At 33.7% G+C, this 18,929-nt stretch overlaps 4 protein-coding genes across 6 annotated transcripts; 2 read left to right on the forward strand and 2 right to left on the reverse strand.

Moving 5' to 3' along the window:
- The first annotated feature begins 1,548 nt into the window (after positions 1-1,548).
- LOC124413547 (eukaryotic peptide chain release factor subunit 1) lies at positions 1,549-9,942 on the forward strand. 3 transcript variants are annotated; one of them, XM_046894222.1, is made up of 12 exons: positions 1,549-1,720; positions 1,941-2,092; positions 3,308-3,483; positions 3,844-3,971; positions 4,148-4,298; positions 4,504-4,694; positions 5,024-5,153; positions 5,269-5,489; positions 5,655-5,802; positions 6,390-6,500; positions 8,206-8,222; positions 9,207-9,942. In XM_046894222.1, the coding sequence occupies exons 2-10, from the start codon at positions 2,007-2,009 to the stop codon at positions 6,467-6,469; spliced, it is 1,311 nt and encodes a 436-aa protein (XP_046750178.1). In that variant the 5' UTR covers positions 1,549-1,720; positions 1,941-2,006; the 3' UTR covers positions 6,470-6,500; positions 8,206-8,222; positions 9,207-9,942. The 3 variants fall into 3 exon arrangements, with proteins under 3 accessions (XP_046750178.1, XP_046750177.1, XP_046750176.1); XM_046894221.1 differs by lacking the exons at positions 6,390-6,500; positions 8,206-8,222 and having other exon boundaries at positions 1,550-1,720; positions 1,938-2,092; XM_046894220.1 differs by lacking the exons at positions 6,390-6,500; positions 8,206-8,222 and having other exon boundaries at positions 1,550-1,720.
- Positions 9,943-11,332: 1,390 nt separating this feature from the next.
- On the reverse strand, positions 11,333-14,073 carry LOC124413537 (protein MCM10 homolog). The gene is made up of 2 exons (XM_046894197.1): positions 13,804-14,073; positions 11,333-13,705 (listed from the first exon to the last, which is right to left on the reverse strand). The coding sequence occupies exon 2, from the start codon at positions 13,683-13,685 to the stop codon at positions 11,544-11,546; it is 2,142 nt and encodes a 713-aa protein (XP_046750153.1). The 5' UTR covers positions 13,686-13,705; positions 13,804-14,073; the 3' UTR covers positions 11,333-11,543.
- A 156-nt stretch (positions 14,074-14,229) lies between these two features.
- LOC124413558 (ubiquitin-conjugating enzyme E2 W) lies at positions 14,230-16,918 on the forward strand. The gene is made up of 4 exons (XM_046894235.1): positions 14,230-14,505; positions 15,438-15,788; positions 16,235-16,310; positions 16,530-16,918. The coding sequence occupies exons 1-4, from the start codon at positions 14,482-14,484 to the stop codon at positions 16,541-16,543; spliced, it is 465 nt and encodes a 154-aa protein (XP_046750191.1). The 5' UTR covers positions 14,230-14,481; the 3' UTR covers positions 16,544-16,918.
- A 333-nt stretch (positions 16,919-17,251) lies between these two features.
- On the reverse strand, positions 17,252-18,813 carry LOC124413557. The gene has a single exon (XM_046894234.1). The coding sequence runs from the start codon at positions 18,596-18,598 to the stop codon at positions 17,858-17,860; it is 741 nt and encodes a 246-aa protein (XP_046750190.1). The 5' UTR covers positions 18,599-18,813; the 3' UTR covers positions 17,252-17,857.
- Between the last annotated feature and the right edge of the window lie 116 nt (positions 18,814-18,929).

The raw sequence follows: 18,929 nt of genomic DNA on the forward strand, positions 1-18,929 counted from the left end.
GCAGCAAAATGCTGCCGCAGTACTTTGCTACGTGATTCTTTTGGCCAATGGAAATGCCAATAAAACAGTTAATTCGTATGCAGCGTGCACCTTGATAACGTTTATCTAGTTTATTGGCATTCCTGTTGGTCAAGAACTCTGTAGTAAAATACTGTGGCAGCATTCGAACGTCCATGAAAATCCGCCATTCCACGAAAATAGACCGTTCGATCACTGATCTCTGTACAATAGAAATTGAATCGAACGCACTGATCTCTACTGTATAGAATAAAAATATTGTATAGAATAAAATACTGCGACAGGATTTGACTGCCCGTGAAACGGTCTGTTTTATTTTATACAATATTTTTATTCTACACAATTTTTACTCTATACAATTTTTATTTTATTTAATAGAGATCAGTACGTTCGATTTGAATTATTTGAAGTAACACCTTTTTGTGATCAGTAGACGATTAATGATCTACTTAATTTCAATAAATGAAATATTGTATACATTACGGCAGTGCAAAGTTCTTTCTAACTGTACGAGTCGGGTTTATTTTTCCAGTTGCTCTACGGCTGACGCATTACATGGAGCAAACATGCGGAGGTGTACGGAGGTATACAGATGCAGGAACCAATTTGATATGGATATACAGAATTGTGGTCATACATGGATCCGAACTACCTGGATATTCTGATATCTGAATTATCTGGATTCCTTATTTCCAAAACCTCGATTTTGGAATGATCGAGTATACAAATTAATAGTTGAGCCTCCCTCAGGTAATAATGATAAGGTTTCAGAACAGCTCAGAAAATCATCAACAGCCACGAATTATAAAAGTAGTTACATAAATGTATAATCCTGATTATTTTTTTTCAAATGCATATTAGACTCTTTAATCAATTCGGATGGTGCAGATAATTCGGATAGTTCGTATAGTCAAGATATTTTTTATTCGAGTCCTAAAAAGATCGTAATCCTGACTAGTGAGTTCAGTCACGCTTTCAAATTAGGCTAGTGGTCATAAAAGCCTCCAACTGACATGACATTTAGTATCATTTCATGGACAGCAATTAAAAAAAATTTAATTTTCAAATCTGGTTATCTGTTCGCGCCAATAGGAATTTCAAGATTTCGTTCGTTACTAGAGGCATAAAAAAGATTGAAAAAAAAAAGATCTACTCAAATTTGAATACGATGCAAAAGCTGGGCCATCTAACAATAAGGTACAATTTCATTAGTTGATTATCTTCAACAGGACTCCCCGTAACATATAGGTCGACACAATTCGATACTATCGTTAGTTCTGTTAGATCCCACATCGACTCAACCAATAGGAGGATCACTTTGTGCAGATTTCCATTGGAAAATAACTCTGACAGAAAGAACAGGCGTCATTGGCCATCATAACGACCACTAATGAAACTGTTGCCCGGAGCCAATGGTAGGCAGCGACGCCGCTGTTACAGGATTGCAGCTGTAATAGATTCAGGCGATTCAGGCTTGATGATTCACGAGCTTCACCACAAGGAAATAGCGGTACGCGCTTAGGTGGCGCATGCCTTTTTACTTCTCACTTTAGGGCAGTGCAGTGTACTGATTGACGCAGGGCTGACGTTTCACTGCGGTATTCGCATGGCCGATGCGTGTAGTATAAAATTTATTTTAATGTGGCATCCTCTGTTTTACCAGTTTCATCATTAGACGCATCAACAATTGACAAATATTTGAGTGAGTGTAACGTAACAAACTGGATAATACGTTGCTATGTCCGAGCACAATGCCATTCACATTTCAGTCTCCGACAAACCGGTATAATCTGGATTCGGGTAGTTTCGTCGATAAACAGGCTGGCCATTTGTTTTAGTCGGATAGAGAACTCTCATCAAATTTTCATCAACTCGTACCTGGCCGTAAAACGGCTATTTATTTTTTCTTCTACTGTCAGCAGACTCCCAGGCACTAATTTACAACCGAGGATAGTTACGAGATAACCGAGCACTAAAAAATTCCAACCATGTCGAACGAGGAAACTTCGGCCGATCGCAATGTAGAGATCTGGAAAATCAAGAAGCTGATTAAAAGTTTGGAAATGGCACGTGGGTGAGTTATATCAGAATTCAATTATTTTATCATTTTTTCCCTTCGCGTGCAATAAAATATATTGCGTCAAGCCCCAGCTGTAACCAAGTTTTCGAATACTACCATATGTAATCTCATGGTCTGATCTTGCCATGTGTTTCTCACACCATGCATCAATGCTTTTTTACTTTGGCTTCCACACTTTTTCTCATCAACGAATGATAGCCATACAATTTTAGTGCACTCAACCCTGAATTTTAGCTTCTCATTGCATCTGAACCTTCCGAATAGCAGTGCCGATCTATAATCGTGCATGAGTGCAGGTTGCGAAAACGGACAATGGTATCAAGCTCATGTTGAATTGTAAATTTTATTTTTAGAGAATCAAAGATAAAACTACTAACAGTCACTTTAAGAGCAATGTGGAAAAAATAATTGCTTTTGTCTTTCATGGTTGGTATCGCGAATGCAATTACGCCAACCCGTGACATTTTGTGTACTGTCCGTTTAAAGTTAAAGGTACTCGGTCATTAGTACCTACATGTAATAAGAGTATTTTGATGGATGTAGGATTAGTAAAAAATTACAACCGCCATTTATTTAATTTTTAAAGGTAGTAGATTGTGCCTCAAGTAGGCAAAGTAAGTCTTTTTACAACGATAATAGGTTTGTGTTTTGAATATAAACGTGTGTCCGAGCCGAAGATGAATATCGCAAATACGCCGAGTGCAAAGAGGCTCCACCTCCATGGTACATGCGATACTTTAACTAACAGAAGTATGGTTTACAAGGTTTCTCTTATCAGGAAGTACAAAAAAGACCACTTTTTAGTACTATGCAGTAAAATTGCTCTTTTTTATAGTCAACCAAGTATTTTTTGTATTGTAGCAAAATGATAACTTCAAGTATGGAGCATAGACAAAAAAAGATATGAAAACCATACTTGCATTATATAAATAGTATTTGAGATGGAATATATTAAATCCAATTATAAGTCCTATTAGACAATAAATTTTGAGCACTTTTTTTTACACAATAATCGTTGTTGTGTTTATGCAAATGATTCAGAATTTTCTCATTGAAACTTGTTGTTTCGAATCGATGGAAACAAGTTTTATTTTTCAGCTACCGTTCCCATATGTTATTGCTAATATTTCTGATTTATTATAAAAACACATTCAAAACAGCCTGGTGAATTGGAAGCTTGTGATACAAGTATGTTTTTATCTTTTGCAGAAATGGTACAAGTATGATTTCGTTAATTATACCACCAAAGGATCAAATATCCAGAGTAAGTAAGATGTTGGCTGATGAATTTGGTACAGCATCCAACATCAAATCGCGTGTGAATAGATTATCCGTACTGGGTGCAATTACGTCCGTTCAACACAGACTGAAGCTATATACTAAAGGTGAGAAATCACTATTTACTTTGCAATGTATTTTGTTTTATAACATTGACATTTAAATCTTTTTGCCTCTTACCTTTCTATAATAATAACCACTCGTTCTATTTTCTGCAAATAAGTACAGCGGTAGAAATGTAAGAAAATTACCTATCTCAAGAACAATATTCAATCGAAAATTCGTTCCAAAGAGTGATCAACTCGCGATTGCATTAGCTTGTTAACTTTAGTTTTCAAATCTACTTTAATCATAACATATTTACAAACGCCAGTTTAAAATTTGTTTTTTTACTTGTAGATGACATTTAGAACAAATTCTTTATTTAGCATAAATTCTGACACTGATAAAAAAAATTTCAATTTCAGTACCACCAAATGGATTAGTAATATACTGTGGTACTATTGTAACAGAGGAAGGCAAGGAAAAGAAAGTAAACATCGATTTTGAACCATTCAAGCCCATCAACACATCCCTTTATCTGTGCGATAATAAGGTAATTGGAATATTGGTTTATTCTCGTTTTAATTGTTACGTTCAATATTTTGTTCCTAAGCAGTAAACACTGACATTTAATACTATATTTCCTATAGCGTTATTCAATTTAATTTTGCAATATCGCAATGCTTAAATAACAGTTTGTTCATCAAATATTGCTTGTTTTGTCTACAGTTTCATACTGAGGCTTTAACAGCTCTCTTGGCCGATGATAACAAATTTGGATTTATAGTTATGGATGGTAATGGAGCGTTATTTGGTACACTGCAAGGGAACACGCGTGAAGTTCTCCACAAGTTTACTGTTGATTTACCGAAAAAGCATGGTAAGTGATAAGAATTGAAATGAAAAAGATTTTACAATAAAACTTAATAAGACATGATCAATGTCTATATATCAAAGTAATGTGTAAGACAATATTTTTGGTGATATCTGATCTGTTTTTGCAGCACATGCCTATATAATCAGTGAAATTGTTTATAATATGAATTGAAATTATAATCTCTACATGAAATGAATGATAATTCCAGGTAGAGGTGGACAGTCAGCCCTACGTTTTGCAAGATTGCGTATGGAGAAGCGACATAACTATGTCCGCAAAGTGGCTGAAGTTGCAACCCAACTTTACATTACTAATGACAAACCTAATATAGCTGGTCTGATTTTGGCTGGAAGTGCTGATTTCAAGACAGAACTGAGTCAGTCCGACATGTTTGATCCTGTTAGTAACTTTTTCTTGATTTGATTTAGATCAAATTTGGTATGTCATAAACGTTTATAGCACATGTGCTATATAACTCCCATAGGTGGTCTACAGTTCAAACAATTACAATGAGTGAACCCTTTTGCGAAATATGAGAAATACTGAGATCACTAGATCAAGGTTGTTTCTTTAGTTCAGTGCTCTTTTAGTTATATATTACATTTGGATTACTAATGCATAAAACTTGATCCCACATTTGTTTTATGACTGATTAGTTGTTAATATCTATGAAGACTTATTCTACAGTCGTTTAGAGTTGTTGTTAACAAAAAATGTTTATTTTTCAGAGATTACAAGCAAAAGTAATCAAACTAGTTGATGTGTCATATGGTGGTGAAAACGGATTCAATCAAGCAATTGAATTAGCTGCCGAATCTTTACAAAACGTGAAATTTATCCAGGAAAAAAAGCTCATAGGTAATATTAGTTAATCCTTAACTTATATTTCCTCACTTTCATGTAGGTTTGTTAAATAACTTAAACTCTGGTCCAGATTTATTTCTTTGGGGGTTAATAATGCAATAATTTCTAGGCCGATATTTTGACGAGATATCACAAGATACGGGGAAGTATTGCTTTGGTGTAGAAGATACATTGAGAGCATTGGAATTAGGAAGCGTTGAAACGTTGATATGTTGGGAAAATTTAGATATTCAGAGATACGTACTGAAAAATCATACTAATGCTGAAGAAAAAGTGTTGCACCTAACGCCAGAGCAAGAAAAGGACAAATCACACTTTACCGATAAAGAGGTAATGATAATTTTCAAAATATATACTAATTATTTTGATATTTGATCAACTTGTATTACATTTCACAAGTTCAATCTTTGCAATAATTATTTATTATTACAATAATTTTTCACGTACAGTAATCCTTTGTCGAATTTTTACTATACTAATATTCACTGTTTACAGAGCGGTGTGGAACTTGAATTAGTTGAGTGTCAGCCACTTTTGGAATGGCTTGCAAACAATTACAAGAGTTTTGGTGCTACTTTGGAAATTATCACAGACAAGTCGCAAGAAGGTTCCCAATTCGTTAGAGGGTTTGGTGGAATAGGAGGTAAGTTATCTGTTTCTTCTTCCTATACTTTCTTAGTGCAACTGATTGCAACAAATAGTTCTGTCATTAAGTATGGATTTTATTCCATTGTTGAATTGAGTCAATATGAAATGCAAATGTTCAATACGTGCGAATAAAAGTGCATAAATATACTAATCACTAATCAACGTATTGCGTATTGACTAATCGTACACAGGTCAGGGAATGGAAAGTATTTGGTAAAAATGGACTCATTAACATGTTAACATCAAAACACTGTCAACATTCAGAAGATACCGTTATTTGTAATAATCACAATATTATTCGGTAAAGCTTCAAATAACTACAGGATGACTATAGTATTAATTCACCCTTTGTAACAATATTTACATAGAATATCTATGGAACATATTTGTTTACCTGACAATATGGTGCACTAATTTTTTTTAAACTTGATGCTATGTAGAAAAATTATTTCACATAACTGACTTTCAAAAGTCGTTGACCGGAACCATTTGCGTTTGGGCATTTCATAATAAAGCAAATAGCTTGACTAAAAAATTTTTTTCGAATAATGTAATAACTGCAGAGTATATGTTGGCGTGTAGGAATCCTGCGCTACAAAGTTGATTTCCAATCACTGCAGGCTGATGAGCCACTTGACGATGTTGACCTCGATGATTACTAATTTCATCTGTCAAGTACTCAGAGTCAACCAGGTAGTTAATTTACTGTATTGAGTGCTCTCACTTATAATTTGTGTAACACAGCGTAGAATGCCATTTTCCTTTTTTCTTCTGTAGAGATTTTTGTGGTATAGAATTAGTTGATTACAGTTTAATTTTTAATTTTCATAATATTGACGCTGAATAGTTACATTTTATTTATGCTCATACACATCTACCAGTGCACTCACAGTATCTAGTGAAATGTTATTCTTGTGAATAATTAAAAAAATTAATCAATGAAAAGTTTAGGAGGTGCAGAGAATAATTTTTTGTCGATATGCTTCGATGTATTTATAGACTGTTGTTGTAGGGTTGTTTGGTGTTTACATTTAAATCAAAAGTTTTCGTCTCCTTCAAAATTTGATGGATATTAAAATAAAATTTAATCATGACTTGGAGCCGACTTCTCTTAAACGTGTTCAACAAGAGATGAGGAAAATTCGAATTTTCTTTTCTGTTTCATTTTCACCTCATTTCCATTAGATTATGTTCGTACTCGTCTCTGAAAAATTCTCAGTATTCTGTGAAGAAAGTGTATGTGCAAGTAATGTATGAAACTTTTTTGAAGTATAGGTTGTCAACCTTTCTTGCGCCTACAGTTTCAACGTAGAAAGTTAGAAATTTTTTTGACGGTACACAGCAGCATAAACCGATCATGTGTAGATAGATCTCTTGATACGATGTTTTTTGATATAAAGATACGAGTAGAACTAGAAAAATTAGCAGTTTCACCAAATCTCCCTTAAATTATATTTTAAACGTATCACTCTTAGATATACTTGTTCTAATTTGCTACAAATATTTATGAGGTCTGAGAATCAGTTTATTATTTTTAATATTGAATACATTCTCATTTTTACTTCGCATGCTTTAAAATGGTAAAGAAAATTGTGTCAATGACAAGATTTATTCATAAGAATTTTATGAAATGTGGTTGATTGGGCAAATACCAATAATTATTACGTGATTTTCAATTCATTGTCGAGTATTCTGGTGACACTAGTTTTATTCCTGAAATTTATAATAGAGTATGAAGATAGTTCGGAAATATTTTGGTCAAATTGAATGGTGTACTTACAATACAGTTGATGCGCTGCACGAAATCTGTACTTTATCGTGACCCGTTAGGTACTTTTACATTCGGTGCTAAGAAACCCACATGTAAAATATGTGAGGACAAAAAATTGTTTCCATGCGTACCCCGCATTTGTCTATAAGTGAGAAGCCAATGCAATTAAGACTAGTGTCCTCAGAGCCATAGTGTCACAGCTTCAGTCTAGCTCTATAAGCACACATTTTTCATTCTTTGTATAACATGCATGATTAATAATTTGTATTATACAAAATCGCATCAATCGAAAACAAAAACTGGCATTTAATCAATTTTGTTCACTTTAGGCTGGAGTTGAAAAAACTCGTTTTTATTTCCAAAAATCTGTGGACGTATGCATGGGTATTTTTAAAAATAGAATACAATAAAATCTTCAATTTTTCGTAACGTGAGTGTCAATTTTTTTTTTTTTTTTTTTTTTTTTTTTTTTTTTTTTTTTTTACAAATCTTCCCAAAATTGTGCAAAATGTGACTAAACGGATAATTGTTAGATGTTATGCAAAATATTTGTTCAAAATATAGCAGGTAGCTTAGCCCTAGCATTTCCGAAAATATGAATATTAATGCAAATCTGATTTCTATTAGCTTGCAATCTGGGAAAGGTATAGTACAAGCTCTTCAGTAAGAATATCAAAACAATTTCACAATACCACATGCACCCAACGCTGTGTTCATGTTTCAATTTAATGATGCTGCGACTGTACAATATTTGGAGTGCATATGGAAATACCAGCTGAAATTGAACCAAATACTTCTCAATATGTTTGTGGCACTAGTAATCTTCTGCATGTCATTAGATCACCGGAATTTTTGAAGAAATTTTTTTTGCCTCTATTGGTGGTGATACTCATTGTTGAACTGGAGTAGTTCAAGTAAAGTCAGGCTTGAGAAGAAAAATAGTGTTGTGCCACAGTTACCATAAACTAAATATTTTTTGGTTATCTTAATACAATCTTTGATATTGCTCAGCTTTTGATTTAAAATATATGTGTGCAATCAGGCATAGATGTTAATTCTTTCAAGCGTTAAGCATATGTGAATACATAATTAGTTTTCACTCTCACTGGGAATATTCTTTCATGGTGGTGTGTGCTGTATGTAGGATTTAAATTAATACAAAACAAAATTGAGCAAGTTAATTCGTTTCATCTAAAAATTTTATTTAAACTGCGTGAACTGCTGGAGAATCATTTTGTTCTGTACAATTATCGTTGTTGTACAAATCCTAACATTATAATTGAATAATTGCAACACTCAAAGTAATTCAACGGATTTGTATCATCAAAATTGTTCCCGAAATTTGCGAATCAGTATAAAATCATAAAATACAAACTGATTTTTCAATGAATAGTTGTTAGCTAATAAGTATTTTGAGCGTGAATGTGATCGAATTAAACTCTCAAGTAAACCCTGTAAACGTTATGTGCAAATTGAATTCTTCTGTGATACTAAACGATTTTTCAGACCACTTGTAAATCGGTTACCAGTGGTCTGTTAATATTATTTAATTAAGGTATCTCGTATTGTCCAAATTACTTCAATGAAAATTTCCTCTCACTAAATATTTGGATTTATGTATTTTACAGGTGTTTTACGGTACAAAGTGGATTTCCAAAGTATGCAGTTGGAAGATACTGAAGTTGAAAGTTTTGATCTAGATGACTATTAAACTACCAACAAAGACTCGGTTCTCTTAGCTTCCAGGCTCACACGATTACATTACGATCACTTTTTTCAACGTGAAGACAGTGGTGACAAATCTCATCAATAGTTACAAGATCGATTGGAACAACCACTAATACACATTATATTAAAATCAACGATCATTTTCATAGGTTTTTAAAAAGCAGCATAGAGAACAGTTGCAAAGATAAATATGTGACCCATTTGGAATCGTATTATCATCTAGAGATTAGGAAACGTCAAGCAGTTGTAGTTGGTATATAAAACTGATAGAAAAAAATGCAGTTTATGCCAACAGTCCAAGACTAAAAATGGCCAGCCAGCTTGATGCCTGCCTATTGAACTAATAATACGTTGTCTTATTATACTAGCTTCTTTGATTATTCAAATGAATTTGATTTAAATTTTCTGCAATTTTACGGACGCTATTTATGATTGTACAGTACATAATTTGGGACATAATAATCTTGTACCAAATTGATGTTGCAGCACTGTATTGTAACAATTCTTGTTATCGAATCGGTAACTGACTTATGTATGTATGATTGTAGCGTTATTCTTGTTTATATAAAATTTTGGTGAAGTGTAATAAATTGATTATTATAAATACAATTTGTGTATCGTACATTTTGTACCATCGGTTAAATTCATCTGAATAATAAGTAGTTCTGTACATAAATGAAGATGTTCAATAGTGTTATAGCATAACTTTGATTGATAGACGTTTGAATGTCTTCTAAGTTTGATTATTATTGTTATAATCATTGCGGCGGAAACGTGAGTCTTATTCGTTAATCTGTTCTCATCAAATCATTCTTGAATCCTGTGAAATGGCAATAAAAACTGATGGGCATGTTTTACAAAAAATAATGGACGGGTGTGCGTATGAACTTCATGGGAGCGGTGAATTGGATAGTCATAGTTGATTACTAGTTACAAATTTATAATTTTGATCACGTTCGGCATGTGGATTAATTGATTTGGGGTGAATTTACTTACCGTAAGATCGAGAAATAATATAAGGTAAATGTATGCATTTCAAATATAGAAGCGTTGACTGAAGATTCTTCAGTCAACGATAGAAGGTACGTTGTCAATATTGTAAAATTTATAAACGTCATAAGCCTTCTAATGAACTAAGAAATGTATTTTTTAATGAACTGCGTATCAATGCAAGTCACATACAAGGATCTTGAAAACGTGCTGCCTTGTGAAATATTGTAAATACAAGCAGTGGCAGTTTTCACGCAGATTTACGATAATTCCACACTATTTTTGATAGCACAGCTGAAGAACATCAATATATTTCCCTGGCTACAAATTGTTCATTAAAAATTTATTCGGGAGTAGATTTGATTTAAACTTTTTTAAAGAACGTACAAATTGTTCATTAAAAATTTATTCGGGAGTAGATTTGATTTAAACTTTTTTAAAGAACGTGGGTGTGCTTTTACAAAAGTTGTATGCAGTATTTTTGGGAGTACTACTACTTTTTTAGCATTTGGCTAATATAATTAAATGTGCCTATATTATGAAAGGAAAAAATATTATGCTTCATTATACTTGTATAAACATTGTGAGAAACACCATACTCACCAAAATTTGAGTACATACATGTACAGGCATCCATTTTTGCAGTATCAATAGTACTTTAGTACTTCTTACCGTGCATTTATGGTTTTAACAAAGGTTGGAAATGTGAAATTACTCAAAGCATAGGTACTTGTAAAAATTCAATAAAACTAGAGGAGCACAAGAATATTGATAGACTGTACACTTTCAATTATACTCATCACTTTGTGATTGAAGTTGGCACTATTTCTTAGTGAACAAAAGTAACATATGCGGAATAAATTTTGGTTTTACTTTACTGACTTAAGTTTTTTTTTTTTTTTTTTTTACATAATGCGAAATGATATTGCAATTAAAACACGACTTTGAAAAATTTTAACCATTAAATATATTTCAATTTTTAAGTTATTTGATATAATACTAACATCATTCAAGTGAAAATTTTTATAATGTGTAAATCATCAACTCACAATACAGTAAAGTTTTCAGTCTACATAAAATCCTATGACTTATTTATTATTATAAGTTATGTAAACATAATAATGCGCTCATATAGTGCATTGCATAATATTTGTGTTATTTATAAAACAATATTTAAATAAGGAAAAAGGGCTCATGTACGTGTTTATAGACTACATTATAAAAATTTCATACCTATATACATGATTTCAGTCGCACTCAGGAACCAAGAGATTCAAAGAACCGTTTGTCACAACTGATCCTATAAACTTCTCCTCTCCTCCACGGATACTTAAGGTATTCCCACTGATTTCAACTTTTCTTTCATCCATCATTGCAGCTCTAATCCAGTTCGAACTTTGACAATTTTTACAACTGTGAGAAGGTAATCTATCTAACGTGACTGTTCTATTTTTGCAGTCTCCACATTTGAAAAATCTCTTGACAGCATCAGTAACTCGCAACGGGTGCTTTTGATCTTTACACATATCCGAAGCTGAAAATGCAGTGTATTTGCAGGTGAGACATTTGACAGCCTTGCAGTCTATTGAATATGTACTCATCATTTTGTCTTCCATTTTTTCTTTAATTTCTAATTTGTTGAAATATTTTTCTTTCTCTTGTTCATCAGACTTTTCAATTAGGTCGGTGTGCCTGGATGTTGCCGCCATCATCTCTTGAAATCTGTTCATTACTAATGTTGGTTTTTTGGAAGCTTGATCAGTGTCTTCAGTAATTTCTCTTTGTCGCTTAGTGCCCCTTAACTCAATCTTCTCATCCAAAGTTTTTCGAACTTTGTTCGGATTATTTTTTTTTAGAGCTCCATTTCTCTGAATCCATTTGATGGCGTTCATCTTAGCTATATCTGTATTTTTCTTGGTTATTGGTTCAGAAAGATCGATCATTCCCCCCATCAGTCCAACTCCCAATTGCGGAACAGCCATTACATGTGAATTTTTATTTAAACTTAATTGTGGTTTGATTTGAGGGGGAGAACTAGCCATAGTAGTTTTGCTGTTTGAAATAATCGATGATGAAGATATGGAAGTTCCAAGTAAAGATTGCTGATTTTCAGGTAGTGATCCCCTTAGCTTAGCTAATCTATTTGCATCCTTCTTCATCTGATTACTTGTCAATTCAACCAAACTTGCTTTCTTTTTCATTTCTATGTTATTACTTGACAATTGCAAGTTGGTTCTGGTTAGGGTAGGATTTTGGAGAAGTTCCAATCGAGCCCTATCTTTTTCCACCATTTTAAAATTTCGCTTAGCCGGAACTGCTGTAAAGCTACGTCCACCATATATGGTCTCACCTTTACCCAATACCTTGTTCTGCAGAGCGGTTTTTGTAGTCACACCTCTGCTATTACTGGACGATTGTAAATCGGATCTTCGTGCGCATTTATTATATTCTTGTTGAACGTGGTATATGCAATATTCACATCTATGTAAGTTTACTATACTTGTACAGGGTTCTCCATTTTTCTTTTTTGATTTACAAACTCCCATGTCTTTAGACACTCCCAATATCATTATTCTTTGTCCATTATCAACAGATAAAGTTGCCTCATTTATATTTTCATCTTTGTTATCCAGTACTCCCGGGTTTAAAACTCCAATCACCATGCCAGTATTAGTTTTCCAAAATGATTTGTAGGCATCACCGAATAAAAATAAAGATACAGACTTTATACCATCCGAAAGGTCGCTTATTTTCCAGATACAGTACTGGTTTCCTTTTTGTGAACTACGTGTACCAGATTTATTGATAAGTACTCCAGCAATTACCCAGTCATTTTGAAGATCTGCAGTGTTCAAGTGATATTTGATTTTAGAAACTGTGACTGGTGTTCTACCAGTCATTCTTTCCTTTAGAGAGGCTGAAGATACAACAGGATTTATAATTCTTAATCCAAATATTGGGTCGCAATATATGTCTTTTGATTCAGTCTTGATGGGATCAGGTGGACAACATAACTCGGTACTATGATTTTTAGTAAAAGATCTTGATGTATTTTTAAATGTTTTTGGATATGAGGTGTTTGTTTCGGATGCATTATTCTTTAAAATGTGCTTTATCTCTCGACCAGAGCTGGAGTAATTTTGATTTTCAAAATCGCGTTTATCCTCATCGTCAGATGAATCTGTATCACCATTATGGATTATAGTCTTTTTACAAATGGGTGTAGAAAATCTATGAGGATTAGGAATATTAGTTTCCTGTTCTAAAAAATTCAGGCTTGATTCTGTTAGCTTTGAATTTTTGATGGATGAATCTGCATCTTCTGTTTCATCATTTGCTAATAGATCTTCTAGCAAATCTCCAACGTCAGAATCATTGTCACTTGCCATGGTCAGAACAGGTTTTTTACCTAAATAAAAAAGGAAAAAATTCATTAAAATAAAATGCACTTTTATATTATTTTTTAGTATTAGACATGGTAGATAATTAACATCATTCTTCCGTTACCTTTGTTTTATTGCCAAACATTAATTTTTAGAGAAAGAAATTTATGAATCTATGACAAACGTCAAGGAAGTTGTATATTTATGTGGACATTATTACGTATAAAATATATTAATATATTTGACGCATCACAAGTTGCACTTATCACTACGGTGGATTTCTGTCAAAAATGATCACACAAAACCACCTATATAAATTTGCTGACACGTGTCTGTCTTTACATTCGTCTTACGCCATACTTTTTGGCGGGTAAGTCACAAATAACAGTCATGAACTATATGGAGAGACTGGAACGAGCAGAAAACCCGTGCATAGTAATGAGTAGACCGTCGCTGCGCCTCTAGCGGAAATAATTGACACACTTGTCGCTAATTCCAGTCTTCACAATATTTGTGCGGGCGCTCTGAAATTACTGATTCGTGTGTGTATTGCGTGGTCAGAGGTTTGTCTGCTGTCGCCTGCTGCCGCTTGTCTCTAGTGTCAATTTGGATTACCGTCAAATTAACAAAGTTCTTTCTAAATTATGCCCTAACAAAGTATCTGGAATGCGGTTCATATAATGCGATTTTATAGCTGCCAATATTCATCACCTCTTACCGTTCAGGTATCAAGCAATCGTCGTTGAAGTTTTTAATTTTCCGATACCATGAATGGTTATGTTTCAAGTGCTGTTTAACAATAATGGCGGCAATGTCCCCGTCCGAGGTGAGTCGGTGTTAAATTTTTTGCAAAATGCAGGTGAATGTCAGATTATTCTGATTGCTATTATGCTTGTAAGTAGTATAGACATTTTTTTTTTACTGGGTAGCTAAAATTTAGTCAGTGAACTGTATTGATTGGATATCTAATCCAATAACTACGTGCGTGCATTGTCCTCTTGGGTTAATGTGACGTTTTACTCTATCTGTTTATTTATTCCATTTGTCAATTTCAGTTTTCGTCGCTTAGTCACGTGCCAATGCAATTTGTATCAAATCTTTTAATCATGTGACTCACGAAAAATGAATTTCTGTGCCTAACTGAAAGCGATAACATATTCTTGTCCTATTTTTTGATTTGTAAACCAGAGAAAAACTCAGTCATAAAATAAAAAATTATGGCTGGTCTATAATGTGCATGACTGGATTGTGTTTGATACTTCGAAAACTTGCTTATTATTATTAAATTTGATGTGGTCCAAGCACGTTTGTTCATTTATGACAGATGGTTCAGATTTTACATACTGCTTCTGCAACAGAAAAATGGAAGATCGAAATTCTACTTCAAATTATTGTAGCCAGGAAAACTGGTGAAATGGGAAAAACTCAGAGAAAACCACATGACCCAGGGAAATCTGATTAAAACTCCCTAATGTAGAATATAGTTTTTGATTAGCTATTTGAAGATTGCTCAGCTACTGTTACGAGAATTCCATTCCAAGGCAGTGCTCCTTGATAAATTTTATTCATTTTATGATACATAGATACTTTCAGATTTTGCTATGTTATCTACAGCAGCATTCAAAACATAAGTATGTAATTAACTGTGGGTTTTACCCTCAGCAGATTCTATGGTATAGTTTACAAATATTGTGAGTTATTCATGACCCTCATGTGAATTTCTTATTTCGACGGAGAATCAATTGCATTGGATTTTAGCGGAGACTACAGAAGGAGTTGATGTCACTGATGCGTGAACCACCTCCTGGTGTTCATGTAGATGGGGATCAGGCTGGTCAGAATCTGACACAATGGATAATCCATATGGAAGGAGCAAAGGGCACGCTATACGAGGGTGAAAGATTTCAGTTGCAATTTAAGTTCAGTTCCAAATACCCATTTGATTCACCCGAAGTTACATTTATTGGAGGCAACATTCCTGTTCACCCACATGTCTATAGCAATGGTCATATCTGCCTGTCCATACTGACTGACGATTGGTCACCTGCTCTGAGTGTCCAAAGTGTCTGTTTAAGTATAGTTTCTATGCTGAGCAGTTGCAAAGAAAAGGTAAGGCTGTGAGATTTTTTACATGGTTGCTTTTTTCATGTGATTTTTCTTTTGTCCTATATCCTTTTCCGATTGTCTTGATCGATTAATTGAGCCGTTCAAAGCGTTTTAAATACTTGGTTTCTTAGTTGACGTAATCGACTTATGGAAAATACATTTGACTGAAAATGAAATAATGAAGTCTTAGTTCATTAAACCTTCTGAGTTATAGTTTGAAAGTTTGGATCTAGGTTTTGTTCATTAGTAGGAATGGTCTGTCAACAAAAAATTCGAACATTGGAAGATGATCACGTTTATAGTAATTTTTATTATTTTATACAAAAGACAGATTTACTATAATCTTCAATTCCTTCTTGTTCATATCAAAGTCATTATTAAGTATTTAACAGTGTTATGCTATAGGTGAATCTTTACAATTTTAATTGTTTTTTTTTTTCGGTTCACAGAAAAGGCCACCTGATAATTCCTTTTATGTGAAGACATGTAATAAGAATCCAAAGAAAACGAAATGGTGGTACCACGGTACGTTACATACACTGTATTGCTTGAAATTCAATCATTAATATTAAAGTATTAAAATTGTCATACATGTTGAAAAAATTACCAAATTAAAAGTAATGGTTGGATAATTGGAATAAAAAATTTATTTCCTTGCAATTATATGGTTGCAGATGTTAGCTTGATTTTTGTAGTAATATATATTATATACATGTGTAATATATTCTATTTCTATGCCAACAGATGATAGTGTTTAATTCTTGGACATTGTCAATCCTGGACTGGCGTGCGCTGACAACTGGTGCAATTTGGACCGAACTATTGATCATGATCAGTTGATTTACGCGATCTGCGTATTGAAAGAATTCGAACAAAGGAAGATAAAAGAGAAACGCGTTTGGAATCGTAGAAACGTTCTTATTGTGGCGATAGTAAATTAAGTAAATATAATAAAATATGAAATCCTAAAATAATACTAATAAAAATAAAAATCCGAGAACAGGAAAGAAAAATTTGCGATTGATTCTGTTGTGGAAACGAGGGCTTATACAGCATTAGTATTTATCTCGAAGTGAAGAAAAGAGAAAAGAAATTCATGACATATTCTTATCCATGTCAGAAATCATATGATCGAAAAACTAAATCGCGTATTAAAAATTTTATCACAGTAAATTATCACCCATTAGGTAGCATTAGAAAATCAATTTCTTTATTTTTTTAAGTATCAAAATCGCACGAGTCAATAATTATTGTAAAAAATACGGGATTGTGAAAATGGTGTACAATTTTTATTTAAAAAAAAAAAAAAAAAAAAAAAAACGATGGCCTACTTTATCACACGTTGAATATATTTTCATATTGATTTCATACGCATTTTAGAGTTTGGAGAAGTGCCACCAAATCGGGAAGTTTTTTTAATCAAGGAACTAAAATTTAGATTGAAAATACGAAGGATCATTTTTTGGATTATCAAGTCCTGATTTGTGATAAAAGTAATTTTATTATCAATATTATTTTTTCTCTTACCTCTCATGTATTTACATAAACAACTGACCTAGTACGAGTATAATAATTATTTGTTTACAACAGATCTTAGTCACAATTCTTACAAGATTAGAAAATCAAGAAAAGTATTTAATATCCCGTGGCACTATTAAAGAGCGCTGAATAAATATTATCCCTGAATTTTTAATGCTGCATCTTTCTCATTTCGTTAAGATCTACAACTGTGTTTGGCTCGTCAAAAAAGAATTCTCTAAAGTTGTTTCACTTTTAAACGGACCATGCATATCTGACAAACTAAAGGTCAAATTATTACCTACTGCACTTCCAGTGATGATAACAAAGTTTCTATCAGTGGGGTATAAATTTCACGATAACTACCTGCACACATGCTCCAAGGTGGGAGTCTGCACTTGAGAATGGTGTAGAAAAGAACTACTGTCTCTGTAAACACAGTATTTTTTCTTCATTTTATTGAATAGCTTGATTATATTAATTCAGTGCAGTGTTATTTAGTTCTTGAAATGTTGCTGGTGTGGAGTGTCTGGCGCATTTTTGGCAGTGCGCTACTAGGATATTATGCCGTGTGTTCTTTTGAAATCCCTCACCCAACCGTCCGACGCTTTGAAATCGAAATTTCCATCGAGATATTGCATAGCAGCAGCCATTGCCCATTCTTTCAGCACGCCGGTAGTGACTGTAACTTTTCTGTGATTTTTTGCCTCGACAAAACGATCGTAAACATTCTTATTTATGACTGCTAATTTATCGTATCGCGTCCCACCTCTTTCAATGTGTATTTTCCATCGCGCCAATTGTGATCTATCCTTCAATAGACGTGTCGATCGTTTGCGCAACGTGTTGATAGACCATCTTGGATGCAACTGCGCCAATTCGACAGCTCTTGCTTTCACGTCGAATGGTATTTTATTGCGCGTTACTTTTTCTTCGGTGTTACCTGCCAAAGGAGCATTAATATTTTGCATAATTTTCGGCTTCGTTTCAACGCTGTCTTCCTCGAATTCCATTACTTCTTGATCCTCGATGTCCCCGAACATGTCCATGAATCGTTTAAACATTTCTCTCCCTATCAGTACCGAGCGTTTGCTTATCTTTACGCTCACCGTATCGGTTATGAATTTTGCATCAAGCATCAATTGCCTTAGGTGAAACATTCCGTCCGCCAATTCTTGCCTTTCCTCGTTGGTACTCGGACACCGCAACAGGTTGATATTGTCATCTTCTGTCGATCTTTTGTCGTCATTATGTATCATTTTCGAACCTTCCAAACTGCTTATAGCGTACTCCATGATGTTTCATGTCAGAGTTCCACAATCCACAGCAAATAAAACATGCGTCGTCCAAGCTTAAAATGTTTGTTAAAAAGAGGTAGAAATGCCAGTTTAATACAATGGATACAGTTTGGAATGGGATCGACGGGGTTCCTAGTTGGCCGACGGTATCTTCCTTCAAAGTAGTAAATACACTGAACGCTGGCTGTTTCGCTCGCGATTCTTTGATGTTTATGGGTACCTCCGGTCCATCGGCAAAGTAGCTTTCTTCAAATTTTTTATCCTTAATGAAATATACTGTACTTTGCGTTTTATCCACATATGCACAGCGCTGATGTTGAACTAGTTT

The sequence above is a fragment of the Diprion similis genome, chromosome 12, assembly GCF_021155765.1.
Source record: "Diprion similis isolate iyDipSimi1 chromosome 12, iyDipSimi1.1, whole genome shotgun sequence".
Lineage (NCBI taxonomy): Eukaryota > Metazoa > Arthropoda > Insecta > Hymenoptera > Diprionidae > Diprion > Diprion similis.

Excerpts from the sequence above, each read along its gene's own strand:
- LOC124413547 (XM_046894221.1), top strand. The coding sequence starts at position 2,007 with ATGTCGAACGAGGAAACTTCGGCCGATCGCAATGTAGAGATCTGGAAA. Across the intron at positions 4,695-5,023 it reads AGTCCGACATGTTTGATCCT|AGATTACAAGCAAAAGTAAT; the intron begins GTTAGTAACTTT and ends TTTATTTTTCAG. Across the intron at positions 5,154-5,268 it reads CCAGGAAAAAAAGCTCATAG|GCCGATATTTTGACGAGATA; the intron begins GTAATATTAGTT and ends AATAATTTCTAG.
- LOC124413537 (XM_046894197.1), bottom strand. The coding sequence starts at position 13,685 with ATGGCAAGTGACAATGATTCTGACGTTGGAGATTTGCTAGAAGATCTA.
- LOC124413558 (XM_046894235.1), top strand. The coding sequence starts at position 14,482 with ATGGCGGCAATGTCCCCGTCCGAG. Across the intron at positions 14,506-15,437 it reads CGGCAATGTCCCCGTCCGAG|CGGAGACTACAGAAGGAGTT; the intron begins GTGAGTCGGTGT and ends ATTGGATTTTAG. Across the intron at positions 15,789-16,234 it reads TGAGCAGTTGCAAAGAAAAG|AAAAGGCCACCTGATAATTC; the intron begins GTAAGGCTGTGA and ends TTCGGTTCACAG.
- LOC124413557 (XM_046894234.1), bottom strand. The coding sequence starts at position 18,598 with ATGGAGTACGCTATAAGCAGTTTGGAAGGTTCGAAAATGATACATAAT.